Below are 19,150 nucleotides of genomic sequence, written 5' to 3' on the forward strand. Positions count from 1 at the left end.
ATCTCTGTTAAATATAAGAGTGGGAATAAGAGAGGGAGGAGATATACAGTCTGGCACATGCTCATTTGGACCTATCCCTAATGGTAGAGCTAGAAACATGCCAGGGGATTCCAATTCAATCCCATCAAGGTGGCATGTACCAATGCCATCTCACTAATCAGAGTGATCAGTTTCTGTTCATAATTGATCATAAAGATAGGATTAAGTGTCAAAGGGATCACATAAACAAGACTACTATCTGCTAATACTAACTGATATAATTAAAAAGGAGAGAACAACCCAACATGGGAAGTAGGATACACAGCAAACTCATAGAATGGCAGATGCCCTAAACAGCAATCTGGCCTCAGAATCAGCCCTTAAGGCATTCGGATCTGGCTAAAAAGCCCATGAGAGTATTTCATGCATGGAAAGCCAAGACACTCTGGCAAAAAAAAAAAAAAATGACCTAAATGAAAGATCTCTGAGAGTGAGATCCCAGCAGAAAGAACGGGCCATCAAAGAAGGAGTTGCCTTTCTCTGAAAGGAGGAGAGCTTCCACTTTTACTATGGCCTTGTCTAAATAAGATTGAAGTTGGTGAACTCAAGAGGCTTCCATAGCCTTGGCAACTCATGACAAGAGCCTCGGGTGATTACTGATCTCATAAATAAGAGTGTCAATTGTTAAATCAACAATGTGAGTCACTGTTCACCTATTCCCCATGTAGGATCTCTGTTCTTAATGTGTTGTACTATAAAAATTAATGGTATACCTAGTACTCAAATAGTACTTTATACTTTGTGTATCTGTGTGGGTGTAGTCTGTTGGAATCTTTACTTAGTATATACTAAGCTGATCTTCCGTCTATAAAGATAATTGAAAATGAATCTTGATGAAGAATGGGATGGAAGAGGGAGTGGAAGATGGGATAGTTGTGGGTGGGTAGGAGGTTATGGGGAGAAAAGCCACTGTAATCCAAAAGTTGTACTTTGGAAATTTATATTTATTAAATAAAAGTTGAAAAGAAAAGATGTTAATAGGGGAAGCTGTGTAAGGGGCCTGGGGAACTCTATATACAATTTCATAATTTCTAGCTTATATATTTAAAACTAGTCTGAAATAAGAATTTTAAAAAAACACAATAGTGATAGTATATTTTCATAAGCTTGTCAGAATTCAAATTATAAAATAATATGGGAAGGAATTATGGGAAAAATTAATGTATATGCTAACACTGATAGCCTTCAATCTCCAACTCAATTCTACTTAATGATACAGTACACTATACATTCTTCATTCTAAGAGTTTTCTGAGATCATTTTAATCTAATTTCATTCATGTTAATAGTCCTTATGAGAAATCATAGGTAACCACATTTACATACACAATGAAATCTGAAGAGGAGATTAAAGATAATTCTGTTATTATGTAAAATTTAAAAACTCATCATCAACTGCATTTTCAAAAACTGAAATTACATTCCTGTATGTTCAACAACTGTTAATGAAACAAGGCTTGGGTAACTGACAAAACCATTCTGGAACAGAATAGTTACTATCCAAATATCCCTAAACTGCTCAGAAGTAAATGTCACTTCTGACATCTCCTTAAAAATTCCCACTATTTTTTAATTAAAAATTGATTTTATTTTAGTTGTTTTACTTAAATAGCAAGATACAATTAATGAATACTGCCCAATCATAATTATAGCAGTCAGTAATAAAAGAAAAATTTACACATTTGTTCAAAACTTCCCCAATATTCAAATGCCTGCCCAATAATCAAATTATACTTTCTTGTTTAAATGAGTCAACATATGTATTTTAGGTCATCACTATGCAATTCTCCTCAAAGGCAGACTGATATCAATTAAAGAAATGTTGCTTCCAGGCTGAGCAGTCCTTTGCATGCCCCAGTTCCTCAGGCACTGGCAATGACTTAGGGCGAGAACAGAGAATGATTTTAAAATGTCCATGAATCAATATTAATAAGATTTGAAATAATAAAATGCCCTGTAAATTTAAAATTTAAGGAATTGTTATGTCCACATAACTGTTCCATCCCACCATGTAATTAAGACTAATATAACTCTTCTTTGTCAAGCAAAATCTCTTACGCTGCATGCTCTCCAATTCTGACTCATTTTCTCCCTCAAGCCATGATCTGACATCATTTTAATCTAATTTCAGTCATGTTAAACATGCTATGAAAAGGGGAAAAATCAGGAGTGGGCATTTAGTCTACAGTTAAGATGCTGGCCTAGGTTTCAAGTCCCTACTCTGTTCCTGATTCTAGATCCCTGCTAATGCATGCCCTAGAAGACAGCAGGTGATAGATCCCTGCTATCCACATATGGGAGACAGACCTGGATTGCATTCCTTGTTCCCAGTTTGGCCTGGCACAACCATAGCCATGGTGGACATTTAGATAGTTAACCAGCAGATACGCAGTCTTTCTCATTCTCATTCTCTCTGCTGTCGCTCCCCGTCTTCGTGGAGGAACGGCACAGGACCCTGCGCTGTTCTTTTATCTGCTCGGCCCTCCCCGGGTTTGCTGCTGGTTCTTCCCGGGTTGGCTACCGACCCTTCCACCTCCGTGGAAGGGCGGTTCCCCCTGGCCACTTTCCCCACTTCCGCGGGGGAGCGGCACACCGCCGGCCGGCTCTCTCGGGGGCTGCACAGGTGTTCCTTCAGATAGATGTTCCCCTTAGATGTTCCTGGTGCATGTTGTCTCTCTCCTCCTTTATAGTCCTCTTCCACCAATCCCAACTCTGCTACCCACACGCCGAGTACGCTGCTCTCCTCCAATCAGGAGCAGGTCCTACAGTTTATTGGTTGAACTGGAGGCAGCTGTGTAGAAGCTGTTTCTCCCTTCTCAGCGCCATATTGTGGGAGAACAGATGCATTGAGTAAGTCTTAATTCCAGTAACTTAGTCTAGTCCGCGTTGCTCCCCACACTCTGCTTCTCAAATAAATGTATTTTTAAAAAGAGACACTTACAGATTTATTCTTATTGCCAAAGGGACACATACAGATTTATTCTTATTGCCATAACAACCTAGAAAGAGTCCTGATATACTGATCTGAATATATACTGAGATTAAATTGGCATAGAATTATCAACATGAAGTAAAGATCAGTACTTTGAGAAGATGGGCAGGAATAAACATGTATGCAATAAGAGAGTGAGTTCAGAGCAGTATTAAAACAGATTTTAAATCTTTCCTAGTTTTCTCTGCAATGATAATCAAGCACCTAAATGATTCTCTGTGAAAACAGTTTGGCCTCTCTTCTTGCAAAGTCTACAATCTACCATACTTCCATCCACATGCCCAGAATCCTTCAAATGTTTCCATAATATCTAACTAAATATGCTGCCTATGTAATAGTGATGACAGTAAGAACAACAATAAATCTGTTGATGTCTTAATATGTATCAAGTACTTTACGTGCATTTCGTTATGTAAGCTTTATACAACTAAGGATAATATTAAACTGTATTTTTAAAGAGCAGAAAAACCAGTGTTGAAATAAATTAAGTCGCTTGCACAAGTTACACAAGAAGCAGAGCCAAGACCCTAATCCAGGACTGTCTAACCCTAGAGTCCAATTCCTTAACCAAAAATTTCTGCAGTGTCTACAAAAAAAGCTAAAAGAGCTCTAAGAATCTCTTAGTCTAACTCTTCCATTTAGAAAGTCAGGGACTGAAGATTCAGAAGATTCTGGTACAGAATCTTATAACCCCTAACTCTTATATCCCCTAAATCCATAGGAATACACCAAAGATTTTTAATTTGTTGTATATTTTATCTAATTCTTTTTATTTGAATGAGAGAGAGAGAAACAGGGCCGAAAAGAGACAGAGATAGATCTTCCATACACTAGTTCAGTCCCCAAACACCTGTGATGAAAAGGGTCAGGCCAGGCTGAGGCAAGGAGCTAAGAATTTCTTCCAGGACTCCCATGTAGATGGCAGGAACTCAAGTACTTGAGCCATCATCTACTACATCTCAGGTGCATTATCAGTAAGCTGGATCGTAAGTAGAGGCAGAACTTGAACTCAGACACTCCATATCGGATACTGGTGTCCTAAGAGGAGTCTTAGCCTTCTGCCCTCTGCCCCCAACCCTGGCTAATGACATATCATTATTGTTAACACAGCCACTCCCTGACACTCCTTTGACTTCCATGATTAACTCACTTAGTTCTCCAGCTATTACAATGCTGACTCTTTTTCCTCTTTCCACATCCTAAATATCAGTGCTCTGTCAGTGTCTATCCTCAGGCTCCTGCCTGGTTAGTGTAGTCCAGGACTTCACAGCCTTTCTAAAGCAAGGCCCTAGCTGAGGAACCCTTCTCCCTCTCCACCTGAGTCAACACATGATGGATGCCCATTCCTCCAAATATCACCCCCCATTCATTTGAGATTCATATTCAACCCTAGACTTTTCTAAGTTAAAGACTCAGATGTCCCAATTTCATCCTTGATGGTCCACAGACACTCCATCCTCACATGTGCCCAAAGTTTAACTCCGACCTTCACACCAAACATGTTCCACTTTTCCAATCAGAAATATCAGATTGCTTTGGGTTTGATGCATTCTCTTACAGTCCACATATAGTTTATACCTAAGCCTGCCATTTTACCTAAACTACCATCAGTGAATAGGTGAGTGACACTGGTTCATTTTGCTTTATGCTAATAGCTTAAACATATATTCTCAGTTAGGAAAGGGTACACCAAGGCAAAAACAAAAGAAGCAAGGCTTAGAGTCCTGGGCTCAGGTACCAACCTCCGTTGCTCTTCGCCATGTTCTCCCGAAGGGACAGTGAGACATTCATCCATGTGTCCATGCAGCAGCCTGAGGACATCACCGCCAATCAGATACCCTGTAGGATCAAAGATCAATAACATTTGGACTGCCATGATCAGTCAGATGTTGATAAGCCAAACACTTCATCTGGTTCAATCTTCTATTTTCATAGAGAAATTGTGTAGAAAGGTTTAAGTATTTGGCCAAAGTCACAGACAGAAGTGGATGGTGTCAGTCACCCTGAGTCCCGTTAATGACAGTCCCATTAGGACACATGACCTCAACCATATAACATTCTCCATTAGACATACAAAGATGTATTGGATCATATTTCAGCCTACACCAGTGAGAATAACAACAGCAACAGCAGCAGAACAAATGCAGATAATTTCCTGGGAAAATCTGCTGCATAAACATGAGCATGATCCAGGCATGACCCTGAAACATGAGCAGTGTTGACATCAGCCCAACTGAGCAATACCCTGAGGCTGGGAAACTGGAGAAAACAACCCTGGGACAGCTAGCACATCAAGCTCTACAAAGAAGCTAAAGCTTACGATTGCATAAAAATGAGATATAGCTTAACACAAGCTTCACTTTTAAATAGCAACTTCAACAAGATTCTCAAATGTCATGTGTATGCATGATAGAATATTTTGACACAAGACAGCTCTAATGAAGAATCAGCTCATTATCGCAATTCTGAAGATGATTTTCAACCATGCATCTAGGACGGGCATGCTAACTGAAGCGGAGTTTTTACCTTGGGCTGCTTCACTTCCTGAGCTGATGGGGGCCACGCTCCAGAGCGTCTGCTGGAAGGCGGCATCTACATGCAAGCTGCCGTTACCATAAGACAGGTGCTGTAGCGAGAGGCAAAGGGAGGCATTGCTTCAGGTTCTGGTAAATCTTAATATGTAAGCGCTTCCGGCAATTCAAACTTTGCATTGCTGATTTGGACATATCTATGTGAAGAGAACCTCTATTTCATCTCTGCTATTCAAAAATTAAAAGACTGCTGGGAAATAAATAATAAAAGTTCCTATTTGTATTTGAGTGCTTCATTTTCAGTTACTGTTAAGCTAGTAATCAGAAAATGTACAAATGAATAACATATAGTACAGAGATTTACTTGTATAAAGAGAGGGTTTTTTTGTGTTAATGCTTATTGATGGATGACATGGTACAAGCAGTAGGCACTTATAATCCAAATCATAATTAAGCTTTTACATATCAGACTGCAATAGTGTTTTGATAGTGAGGTAGGTGAAATCTATTGGACCAGTGTGCTTTATGGAATCCTTTAGGAACTGTTATCTGCAAACATATTAGAGGGCGATATTTTCTAATGGCTCTCTAAAACCAGGCCAATAAATTTCTGAGAAAACTTGAATAATACAAATTTCAGGTTTTCCATTTAAAAATAGAAAAATGTTAATATATCATAATTAGTGTCTTGTAGTCTTAAAATATGTTATCAACTGCAAATGAAGGAAGATAAAATTACAATTATAGAACAGTGCCTTGCTTATTTTACTCATCACTACTTGGCTTTTTCTAGGATTTCAAACACATATGGAACAAGCACCTGTGTTCTTAGAGTCTTTGCAGCAAGTCTCACCAATATCCTGCAATGTTTCTGCAACTTTCCAAATACTACCAGCAAGCCTATGCTTTTAAAGACTTTGATCACAACATCAGTTTCCCAGAAATCTGCCCATCCTTGTTAGATGAAGACCAGCATGTACTCCACAGGACTGTCAACACCCGAAGTGCCTCTGCTGCCTGAATACACTACTCTCAAGCCCCCAGCAGGGAAAGTTCTTTTGTACTCTTTCTCTTAGAAGCCAAACTAAAGAAATTTTGACATTTCAACATATTCATAATCATCAGTACTTTTTTCATCAAGAAGCTTAACAGTTATCCAGTCAATACATTTGAGTTTCTAATAATTGGCTCCTATCCCACTCTCCAATGTCAGTTGACTGGCTGCTTATGCACTAACTTTTCTCGATCTCGGCCGTGTCATTCTTAAGATGATCCCAGCTGAGATTCTTTATCAACTCATTTCTTTCCCAGCATGTTATAAATCTTTGATAATTTACAAATAAGTTATATCCCATCTGCTTCCTCAAATGAGAAAATTATATTTTCCCTCAATTATCACACAATGTAGTTATTAAGGTTTTTTTTTCTGCCTCTTGTAAGCTATCCTACACGAGTTCACAACTGTACCTCCAACATCTAGCAATGTTATTCAACAAGTAAGTATGCCAAGAAACCAATCAAATATTTAAAATCATAGTAGCTGGGGATGGCATTGTGGGACAACGGATTGGGCTGGCATTGTGGGACAATGGGTTAGGCTGCCACTTGCCACATTCATATCACATATAAGAGTGCCAGTTTGAGTCCCAGTGGCTCCACTTCCCTATCAGCTCCCTGTTAACGTGGCTGGGAAAGCAGTGGAAAATGGCTCAAGTTCTTGGGCCTCTGCATCCCTGTGGGAGATCCTGGTGAAGCTCCTGGCTTCTGGCATCAATCTGGTCTGGACCAGCCCCAACTGTTGCTGGCATTTGGGGAGTGAACTAGTGGCTGGAAGATCTCTCTGTGTGTCCTCTTTCTCTATTCCTCTGTCATTCTGTGACTCTGCCTTTCACATAAATAAATCTCTTTTTTAAAACTGAAAGTATCATAAACTTGGAAAATATTTTAAGTTTTTCCCTAAATATAATTATTTCAATGATGGTGAGCAAAAGACTGCACATACAAAAAAAACACTAATTATGAGGATACCTCAAAAAAGTTTGTGGAAAATGGAATTAAAGGCGTTTATCTTGGTGCAAAAAATGTCTGAAATCCCTGCAGCTTTTTCATAATATATATTTTCAATGAACATTTTTTTTTAACAGGCAGAGTTAGACAGTGAGAGAGAGACAGAGAGAAAGGTCTTCCTTCTGTTGGTTCCCCCTCCAAATGACCGCCACAGGCAGCGCGCTGCAGCCGGTGCACCGCGCTGATCCAAAGCCAGAAGCCAGGTGCTTCCTCCTGGTCTCCCATGCAGGTGCAGGGCCCAAGCACTTGGGCCATCCTCCACTGCCCTCCCGGGCCACAGCAGAGAGCTGGACTGGAAGAGGAACAACTGGGACAGAATCCAGCGCCCCAACTGGGACTAGAACCCAAGGTGCTGGTGCCACAGGAAGAGGATTAGCCAAATGAGCGCAGCGCCAGCCTTCAATGAACATTTTGAAGACTCCTCACATACATTTTTATGCCTTTTTCATCACTCTTTAAATTGAAAGATTTTGCTTTTCCTAATGTATTTTCAATCCATTGTTTGGTGATGTTTTCATGAATCTTAAAAACTTTCTTATTTTTATTTTATTTGAAAGGCAGACATGCACAGATATAGACAGACAGACAGATCAAAATCCTGATCTCGATCATGGTTCACTTTCCAACAGCTGGAACTGGGTCAGGCCAAATTTAAGACCTCAGTACTCAATCTGGGTTATTCACATGGGTGTCAAGGACCCAAGTACTTGAGCTATTACCTGCTGCCTCTCAGAATATGCATTAGCAGGGAGCTGGATCAGAAGTGAAGTCAAGGCTGTAACCAAGCACTTCTAAATGGGATGAGGTATCCCTAGTGACGTCTTAACAGCTGAGCCAAATGCTTGCCCCTGCTATGGCTTTAAATTCTTTAATTCAAGCAAGGCTCTTAGCTCTGTGAATGGCATATAAAAACTGGTAAATTCCTATCATTATTTACCTAAGAGATATGTTAATGAATCAGAATATGCTTTTTATTAAAGAGCATGGGCTGACGCTGTGGAGCAGGAGGTTAATTCTCTGCCTTCGGCACCACCAGCATCCCATTTGGGTGCCGGTTCTAGTCCTGGCTACTCCTCCTCCAATCCAGCTCTCTGATGATGGCCTGGGAAGGCAGTAGAAGATGGCCCAAGTCCTTGAGCTCCTGCACCCCTGTGGGAGACCCTGAAGAAGCTCCTGGCTCCTGGCTTCGGATTGGCCCAGCTCCGGCCTTTGAGGCCATTTGGGGAATGAACCTGCAGATGAAAGACCTTTCTCTCTGTCTCTCCCTCTCACTGTTTGTAACTCTACTTGTCAAATAAATAAAATAAAATCTTAAAGAGAAGCACTATACAAATAAAAGTATTGTTTATTGGATTAATTAAAGTTAGCAAATAATTGAGTTGTTTGCATTCAAAACTGATTTCTGATTTTCTTTTGAAACAAAGTTACACAACACCATCAACAAAAAGCACATAGTTATATCAAGAACAAAATAAAATGTGTAGACTTTACATATAAAAAAATAAAGCAGTTATTGCTACTGCTATTGGTTTCCAAATAAAACTACTTCTCAAAATCCCATCTGATCAAAATTCATCAGCTTAACACACAGCACGTGCACACAGCCAGAGCTTGATAAATGCTTATTTTTTACAAGCTGCACACCTGTATTGCCTTAGAAATTTGCATGGTGACTGTTTCTACCTACATTGTTTTGATAAAATGTAGACAAATGCTCCAGGCCCTGATAGCTATGCAACATAAGGCACTTCACTTAATCCAAAAGTTCCTGTCAGTCACACAAAGCAAGCAAAACAGGAGAAACAAAAGGATTCTTCCTACACATGTTTCAAAACTGGAAATAAATGTGTTGATAAACCAAAACTGGCTTACAACATCCCCAAACCCACCCTATTTCCATGTTTGCAGAGCAAAGGGGTATCAGCCACTTACTTAACCCAGACTCAATTACACACAATATTTTGATAGCACACTTTCTACCATCCAGTGTAAGCTTCAACTGCCATGTGTTTGGATTCTGATTTTTGTTTCAATTATCATTCATTGTGATGTCAGGAAGTTGTCATGTGGATTTTCACATAAAGATTATAATTCCCAGTTTTGTATTTGTTTTATTTATCAACTTTGAAATATATTATTTTGTACTGGCAAAATTCATGTATCCATTGATTTTAATTTTCTGCAAAATTCCAAATATGATAATTCTGTAGCAAAATCATAACTTACTAAATACCTTAAATTATTATATTGGCCTCATGAGAAAAATAAAAAATGCATTCAATAATGAAACATGAACTTATTTCTTCATTCTCCCATTTCTATTCCCTATCCTTTGAAACAATGCAATGCCAACGACAGCCATAAACTCTTTTTGATTTTTAACATGGCAAGTATTTCTCACATGATAATTGGCTTTCCTAACTATCAAAATAGGTAATCATAACTTCCTTCATAATAGCCTTTTCATTGGGCACAAAATTAAAACCACAGAATTCTGAAATTCCAGATTAGATCTCATTTACATTCTATTAATAAAAAGAATCCAAGGCCGGCACCGCAGCTCACTTGGCTAATCATCTGCCTGCAGCACTGGCACCGGTTGGGGTGGCGGGTTCTGTCCCAGTTGCTCCTCTTCCAGTCCAGCTCTGCTGTGGACCAGGAGGGCAGTGGAGGATGGCCCAAGTGCTTGGGCCCTGCACCTGCATGGGAGACCAGGAGGAAGCACCTGGCTCCTAGCTTCGGATCAGCGTGGGGCACCGGCTGCAGCACGCTACCCTTGGCAGCCATTTGTGGGGTGAACCAATGGAAAAAGGAAGACCTTTCTCTCTGTCTCTCTCTCACTGTCTAACTCTGCCTGTCAAAAAAAAATATCCAAAACAAGTACTATCATTATCATGACCATGCACATCAAAGTCATGAGGGAAGCCTGCCCACACAGACTGGTAAATGACATTTACATTCATGTCACATCACCCTCCTACTAATAGAGATTTATGCACAACGCATCAAATAGAGATACAAGGGTGCTTATAAGCAATTTTCTTAAATGACTGGCAAAATAACCCTAAAAGAGGTTATTTTCTTGGCCTGTCATTTGTCATATCACAAGTCCATGATCCTACTTTGCACACTTACCAGGTACCTTTCAGAGGACACGCTGACTAAGATGAGGTCATCTCCAACTCGTACTTTTTCTCCCTCTGACCGCTGCTTTGAGGCAGGATGTATGGTCCACCAACAAGCCTCACCTGCAGAATGGTAGAAAAGGTAGACCCAGAGAAACTCTTAATTTAAAATCTAGTTTTCTTTGAATAAATTAATATTAGACAATGAAAAATCAAAAAAACTGAACCAACTGAGCATGCCTTAAGACACACTGAATTGAAGATTCTTTTCACAGAAACTTGAGTGTAACAGTGCCATTTCCCCCCACTAAGAGTTTCTTTATTTACATGAACTTAAGACCAAATCCCCCAGTCTGATCTGACTTATTCTTTACTCAACTACATGCTATTACACTGTTCACAATGCTCTCTGGGAAAACATTTAGTTTGTTGCCATTTTACTTTCAAAAGGACTTGAGGTTTTGTGTTCTGACAGCTGCATTATAACTTTTTTTTAATCTCTGACTTAGGGATCCTGACTCAAAAAAAGGACACAAAAAGTTGTCATCTAGAAATGTTACTCATCCTGTCCTCCTGTTTGCCTGGTTTTATTTTGCTGTTTTAAAATATGGTAGCTTCTATTAACCTGAGAGTGAAATATTAAGAAAATTCTACCATAGATGGATACAGATTTTACAGAAATTAAGAAATTTCATTGAGACAAAGTCAATCATAATTCTTATTAAGCACAAGTGCACTGCTAATTCTTCAGTCCCATTACCCAAGATAGATGTTTATACAACCATTCTTCAGTTTGTTCCATGTGACTTTCAAAACTTAAATGTGAGTTTGAACAATGAAAATAGTGTTTTCATGATATTTGTTATATAATAGTTATCAGTTTCTCCCCTTTACCCCTGCTTTATTGTTTTTCCAGAACACATTTTTTTCTTCACTAATTCCACAGGGCCAGAATGTAAATTTCATAACAGCAGGGACTGAGTTTGTTCACTGGAGTTTTCCCAGATCCTTCTAGCATGGTGTAGGCACTCAATAAAAATTCCTTGGGTGAATGGGTAAGTGAATCATCAAATACTATTTCTTGACCATTCTTGCAGCCAGTATGTAATCTGTCTTGAGACATTTGCCTACCACAAACCACATACTTGAAAGTCACGTGGCAGCATTCCTTACCTGCACTCATTCAAAGCACATTTTCAGAGTTGGAGATTTTTTTTAATTCATTCACGCAAACATTATAAAGCACCCACTGTTTTCCAATCATGGTATTAGTAGCTGGGGATACATCAATGAACAAGGAAGAAAAAAAGTATCTCCCTTGTAAGTGTATTTCTGATGAAGACAGGCAGACAATGCATAATAAATACAATAAATAATTCAGTAATTCAGAATAAGTCAGGAGGTATGAGAAAAAATAGAGTAGAATAAAAGGATCAGGATGTAAGGTGAGGGACTGACTTGTTTTGACTATTACATAATCACATCAGTGCAGGAAAACAAAATTCTAGATCACATCTGATTTTTGAAGAAAGAATCAAGGTCTTTCTTTCTCATTTAACTGTGTTGAAATACACCGACACTAAAAACTACCAAAAATACAGAGAAATAACTAAGCCTCTATAAAATGATATAAAAATCCAAATAATATGTTCATCTTTTTGATACCTGGGATTCTGAGAATTTCTTGGAGAAAACAGTATGTTGGGCTATTAAAACAGGTAATTAGGCTGGTAAATGTAGCTTTATTTTTATCCATTCATCATTTGTGAAAATATAGAGACTATCAGAAAGGTTTTTAAATTTCATTTTAATTTGTAAAAGGGAAAGAGGGATGAGGGGGTAGTTTCATTCCATCCTTGAAAGGAACAATTTAACAGTTGCCCTATTTCCTTCTATTGTTTTTTCACTAATTTTTTTATTTACAATTCCAGATAACATGTGTACTCATTGTAAAAGATAAAACAGTCATTTGTACAGAGGCATAAAGAAACAAACAAAGTTCTCAGGGCACTGTGAACAGGCCCACAAATATAACATGTGTTTTCATTTTTTGATTCTCCAAAAGACTACGTTAACATGAAAGTTCATAGAAAAATAGAATCAAAAGATGAATTTATTTCAGTGCAATGCATAGTTTTTTTCATAATACACACTATCCATGAATTTTTGAATACCCTATTTAAACATACATATTTTATTTCAACACATGGGTAAATAGATGTTTTGACAAACACATAGCACAATGCCCTGTAGCAGAAAATGAATGATTTTCATTTTATATCACTTTATTAAAAAGTGCTGACATGGTATATGTTACATTTAGACTTAAACATATTTTAAGATGGAAAAGACATGCAGTAATACTTCATAAACTCATCAACGTGCACTAATATGATGAACTCCAAGAGAATTGTGTAATAGGTACTTTTCTACCAAGTCTAGTGCAAACATTCAATATCCAACTAATTATGTGGGAATGACCAGGAATAATACACTTTATATTAAAAACTTTTATTAGACAGTCTTTGTTTTGTTCCTGATTCCAGCTAAGGCACCTCTGATCATGTCTCATAACTTCTTCCAGTCCATGCCCCGCCCGGCTGTCCCTGAACACAGCTTCCTGTGGCACACGGTGCTCACCTGTGGTGTCCTCTTGCAAGCCAACATCGAAAGCCAGTTTATCAGTTGAAGATCGAGAGGTGGAGAGGCAACACAGATACTAAAAATATAGAATCAGTAGATGTCATAAATGATGTAGGCACGTCATTCTTATTCTGACACGTAACTTGGTATCCTTCTATCTCTGTTGATTACTCTTTTCTTAAAACTCTATAAATTCCATGCAAAGCCCAGGCTTCCAAGTGCTTATGAGGCAGGGCAGTACTTACACAGCATGCATTAGAAGCAATATTCTAAAGGCAATGTGGTCTTTTTTCCACTCATAAAAGACTATGGAAATGTGCTCTGTCAGAACAAGATGACAAGAAACTGGGGACGTACGTGTTTGTACATCTCTCACTTCATGTGATATTCATGATCATCAGCAAAAGAATAACATGATCTGACAGAACTCTCTCAACCAAAAAACTGAAAACGATTCACTTTTATCTTCCAGTTTTATTTTCATTTAAAAAACTAACTCACTGGAATCCATCCTGAATTGATGTTGATGTGCAGAATGCTGCCTTGCAAGTTTCATCATGTGTATACACATGTATATGGTTTCCTAAGAGTGATCCACCACTCACAGGACAGCATGTCCATTTCCCTGACCATTGGTTTTCCTAACTGGGTATTCTTGGACCATTTTTCAGGCGAATTCCTTTATCCTCAGCACAGCTTCAAAAATTGACTTAAGAGTTTTAAGGAGGAGGACACAAAGGTAAATGTGGGGGGAGCTCAAACACTTTAGAACCCATACCAAGCAAGTGTACCACCAAGAACAGCAGGGATCCTGCAAAGAATACCTAAGGACAGCACTGGGAATCTAGTAAGCCCAGCCACTCCCACCCTTCAGAATTACTGGACAATTCATGCAAAGCCTGGAAAAATGAATACTATAGAGCAGGACCCATCCAGGTAGGTAGGTTTCTTTATGTGTAAGAATGCAGAATATAGATGGACCCACTGGGGGCAAATATGCTTATGTTAGGTATAAGACACCACCATAGGGGTGTACAGTCAAATTGACCTGGAGGCTCTGCTTTTGTCTCTTGACTACAAAGCACTAGATCCCAAGGCCAAAGGAAAGACTTCAAGGGCCCTCAGACCTGTTTTTAACTTGTGCAAGAGTGTGGGTCTGACTTAATGACAGGGATCCCACAGTGGTCCTTGAGGTTTAGAGACATTAGACATGAACTAGTTTAAAGGACTGCATTTCTTTACCAAAAAGTAGCAAGTTCACAATACTCAGACTTCCAAGGCTTAAACAAAAAGTGATTCCTACTAACATCTTCTATAATACTTTTCAATAATACTAACGTACTAGGCACTGTAAATATTAACATACATTCCCTTCTCTAATGGTCACAGCATTGCTGAGATGGATATAATCACTCCACAGAATGTGAGTCAACTTCCATGAGGGCTATGTTCTTCATGAGTATAGCCCGCATCTAGAACACTGTCCAGCACCAACAGATGCAGAATAATATTCATTATCTGAGTGAATGAAATTTCCAGATGCAATCATAGGTTTAAAGAGGTTCCCTGAGGTAATCCAGACTTCTCAGCATGTGACAAAGTGAGACTGAATCCAGATCTAACAACCAACTCCAGGATCTTTATGTGCTGTGTGTGGTTTCCTCAAAACAGACAGAACATTATTATTTCCTGCAGTTCATGTGTTTTGATTGCCATGAAAGGCCAAATTCTTTCCAAGGAATTTTAATATATAATTGCTCTATATGTACAAGTGGTGTTTATATATTTGTCTTTTATCCAGAACTTCATTAAACTCTTATACTTTATTTCATATCTTGCCATGACAACCAAAAGTTCAAGAACAATGTTAAATAGTAATGATAGACAAAATGATAGATACATCTTATTCTTTTTTTGCTCATGTGTTTTAGTCAGTTTTATTAAGAATGACTTCAGTATTTCATAATTATGATGTTGGCTATAGACTTAACATCGATATCCTTTATCATTGAGGAAATGATCAGCAATGCCGATTTTTTATCAGGAATGGGTGTTGAGCTTTATTAAAGATCTTTTTCAGCTGAGGTGATCACAATTTTTCTTATTAAACCAATTTACATGATACAGCATATTAATGCAAATGGCATTACTGGTGTGATCAGAATATTTTTTATAGTTTCTTATAATTTAATAAAACTCTTAAAAGGATGTAATCAAAATTATTTATATAAAATATGAGACTTCGGAGAGTCCATAAAAAATGGAAAAATGTACATCTTCACGAACTTTTAAAATTTGTTTATATAAAAACAAAGATCTGTGTTCCTTTAATACACAGGAGAGATAAAATCAGAAATTGGTGCCAGAGAGGAGCCCAACAGATAACAGTAAAACAAGGAGCTGATGTAGAAAAACAAAGAATATCTAGAGAAGAAGCAAAAGAAGTTAGTGTACAGAAATGACATTGCAGATTACAGGTAGATTTTTTTTATCATAAATGTCAGCAAGGATATTTGAATTCTCTAATACGTGAACTGTTTAAAAACAAAGTCAGAAAAGAGAAATATTTTAATTAACTATTACATGTCTCTTAAACCTATTCTATAAAAAGTAAAGTATTAAAATAGGGGTCACATTCATAAAATAGAACGAAAGGATATTAGACAGAATCTAATCTACCATTCATCTTCTAAATGAGAAAACTAAATAGGGCAAAAGACACTAGAGATTACATACAACAAAAATCAGGAATGCTATTTCTTAAATGATATTGCCAACATAACCTGACTACGTATGTCCAAGTTAACAAGCATGATCATATAAAAGAAATAAAAATGTCTACTCACCATGCCACTATAGGAATGACGTAGCAATATGGCATGACCATACAGGAGTGTTCGATGGCCACCACCTTGAGCAGTCTGCATAGAGAAGAGAAATAGGAGAGGAGAAAAACACAAAAAAGCAACTTAAAGTCAATTAAATGCTCTTTTCACTTTCAAGGAAAGTTTAGTGGCAAAGAATGCAGTCAGAGCTACTACAGAAGCAAAGTGTTATGGAAATAGTGCTTCAATTGGCATCTAATAAGAAAACCTTGACTGTAGGTTTAGCATTTGATCTAGTTCTTCAGGAAGGAATTTGATTGCAGCAATGAATTATCATAATATGCAATCATTTATTCATCATTTACTTTATTATTTGGTCTCCTGCTATGTTATGGTATCCACTGAGCAGGAAGCATGGTATCTGAGTCACCACTGTATTCTGAGTATCTATCTAACTGCCTGACACACAATAACGACTAAATGAACACTGATTCAATGCATGAGTCTTCCTAAAGTAAAAAACTGATCATATTGCCTCCTGGCTTAAAGACTTTCCATTCTGAACAGCTGCTTATAGAAAAAGTCCCATTGCCCTCTGTGAATTAGAAGAGTGCTTCTGAAATTTTAGCATGTATATACCCTCACCTGGAGAGCATGCATGCTACAACACAAATTTCTGGGTGGGCGTTAGCACTGAGATTCTGAGCCAGTTCTCAGGAATATACAGACAAGTCCCATTTCAAAAATCCACCCAGTGGTGCTGATGCTGTTCTGAGTTCTGGGCTCCTGCTATCAGCCTAGCCCAGCGTCGACCATTGCAGCCATTTGGATAGTCAACCTCTCTCTCTCTCTCTCTCTCTCTCTGCTTGTCAAATAAATAAATTAATTAAATTATTAAAAAAGAAAAAATGAAGGTTTCCTTTAGAGAGCAATTATTATTTCCTATTATAAATTTGACTTACTGTAACCAAGAACCACTTCTTCTTTTCTATACCTCTCAGATGATCAATAGGGTGAATATTACACAACAGTGTAAAATAAAATCATACAAGTGGATTTAAAAGGGTCAAGTCCTCAAATAAAATCTAATCAACACCACTGTACATATACTATTTATAATTTTAATACCAACTTAGTATTACTTGGAATTCCCATGCTTCTAGATTTCCAGGGTCTTGTAAAAAAATGTCCATGTAGTGGCTAGCACTGTGGTGTAGTAGGTTAAGCCTCTGCCTAGGGCACTGGCTTTCCATATGGTACTGGTTCGTATCCCAGCTGCTCCACTTCTGATCAAGCTCTCTGCTATGGCCTGGAAAAGTAGTGGAAGATTCCCCAAGTGCTTGGGCCCCTGCACCCATGTGGGAGACCTGGAAGAAGCTCCTGGCTTTGGCCTGACCCAGCTCCGGTCATTGTGGCCATTTGGGGGGTAAACCAGCGGATCGAAAATATTTCTTTCTCTGTCTCTCTCTCGCTCTGTCTTTAACTCTGCCTCTCAAATAAATAAATAAATCTTTTTTAAAAAAGTCCATTTAGAAATCCATTTTATAAGGAAAAGTTTTACTGTAAATTCTACTTTTATATTTATTTAGAATAATAGCTATGGAGCATAATTTATTTATCTATTATTATTCTCTTTGCAGGGGGACAAATTGGATTATTCCAACTACATTTGAGGGATTACCGTCATAAGCTTAAAAGGTAACGGGGCAGAAAACCATGAATCATAAATTCATGATCACAATGAAGGAGATCAACTAAAGTAGTTTTAAACACACATGAAAATTATTGACTGTGTTTTAATCTTTCTTATTTCGTTTCTGTGTGTTTTGTATTTTTAAAACATTTTTTGAAACTGTAGAGTCTAGTAAGTATTTATTAATTTAAAACACATACATTTCTCAATTTCTCTCAACTTTTAGAATAAAAGTAAAATCATGTAAGTGTTACAAAAAATGTGGCAAGTCTGTAAAATGAAACAAAAATTTTCTACTATACAACCCAATATAACTACATTCTACTCTTCAAATCCTTCTACTATATATGCCTTCAATGATACAGCCATATGTTTATTCTTTTCTTCTCATTTGTTTCTCTTTATAATCTTTTCATCTTTCTAATGTGGTTGAGAAACAAAAAGAGGGTTGGCAATAATCTAATTTATTTAGTGTAAGAATTTCCTGTTTTATTTATACAAGAATCCTTCAACACAAAATAGCCAGCATAATCTGTAGAGTGAACATTCTAAATGGAGATAAAAAAATAAATAAATTTGTTTTAGCAGAAAAAATTCTTAACACTTAACAACATGTTTGTTATGTAGTTTAATCAAAAATTGTGATTGCTTAATTTAAATTTAAATGTTTCATGGTTTGATTTTATGTTTATAAGGTTTAAAAGCGAAGAAAGCCGGGTCTGGTGCTGTGGTGTATGGATAAAGTTGTTGTTTGTGGTGCAGACATCCCATAAAGGCTCCAGTCTGAGTCCTAGCTGCTCCACTTCCTAGACAGCTCCCTGCTAATGCACCTGGGAAAGCAGAGAGGACGGTCCAAGTTCTTAGGCTCCTACACCCACACAGGATACCTAGAAGAAGCTCCTAGCTCTTGGCTTCAGATTGGTCCAGCTCCAGCCTTTGCAGCCATTTGCACCAGATAGATCTCTCTCTCTCCCCTCCCACCAACTCTTTCAAATAAATAAATAAATAACTTTTTTAAAAAGTGAGGAAAACTTCCAAGAACTAAAAAAAATATAAGCATATATGCACAACCATGCTTAAAACAAAGCACTACAAATCCCATGTCTTACCTTCATCATGAATTTCTGTAGGGGCATAAGGAAAAGAGAGAAAATATTATATATAAATCATTTCAAAGACTTATTCCAAAATCATTTATGTATAGACTCCATTATTCTAAATGGAGTATGTGGAAAG

At 37.7% G+C, this 19,150-nt stretch overlaps 1 protein-coding gene across 1 annotated transcript in view; it reads right to left on the reverse strand.

Annotated features, from left to right (window-relative positions):
* Positions 1 to 19,150, reverse strand: part of RYR2 (ryanodine receptor 2) — a gene marked incomplete at its 5' end in the record, with an annotated part of 557,937 nt that overhangs the window by 444,781 nt on the left and 94,006 nt on the right. The window contains 6 exon segments of the mRNA NM_001082757.1: positions 4,773 to 4,869; positions 5,557 to 5,656; positions 10,764 to 10,876; positions 13,394 to 13,472; positions 16,243 to 16,317; positions 19,024 to 19,038. Of these exon segments, the coding sequence (NP_001076226.1) occupies positions 4,773 to 4,869; positions 5,557 to 5,656; positions 10,764 to 10,876; positions 13,394 to 13,472; positions 16,243 to 16,317; positions 19,024 to 19,038 (479 nt within the window).

Source organism: Oryctolagus cuniculus, chromosome 13 (genome assembly GCF_964237555.1).
Source record: "Oryctolagus cuniculus chromosome 13, mOryCun1.1, whole genome shotgun sequence".
In the NCBI taxonomy this organism is placed as follows: domain Eukaryota; kingdom Metazoa; phylum Chordata; class Mammalia; order Lagomorpha; family Leporidae; genus Oryctolagus; species Oryctolagus cuniculus.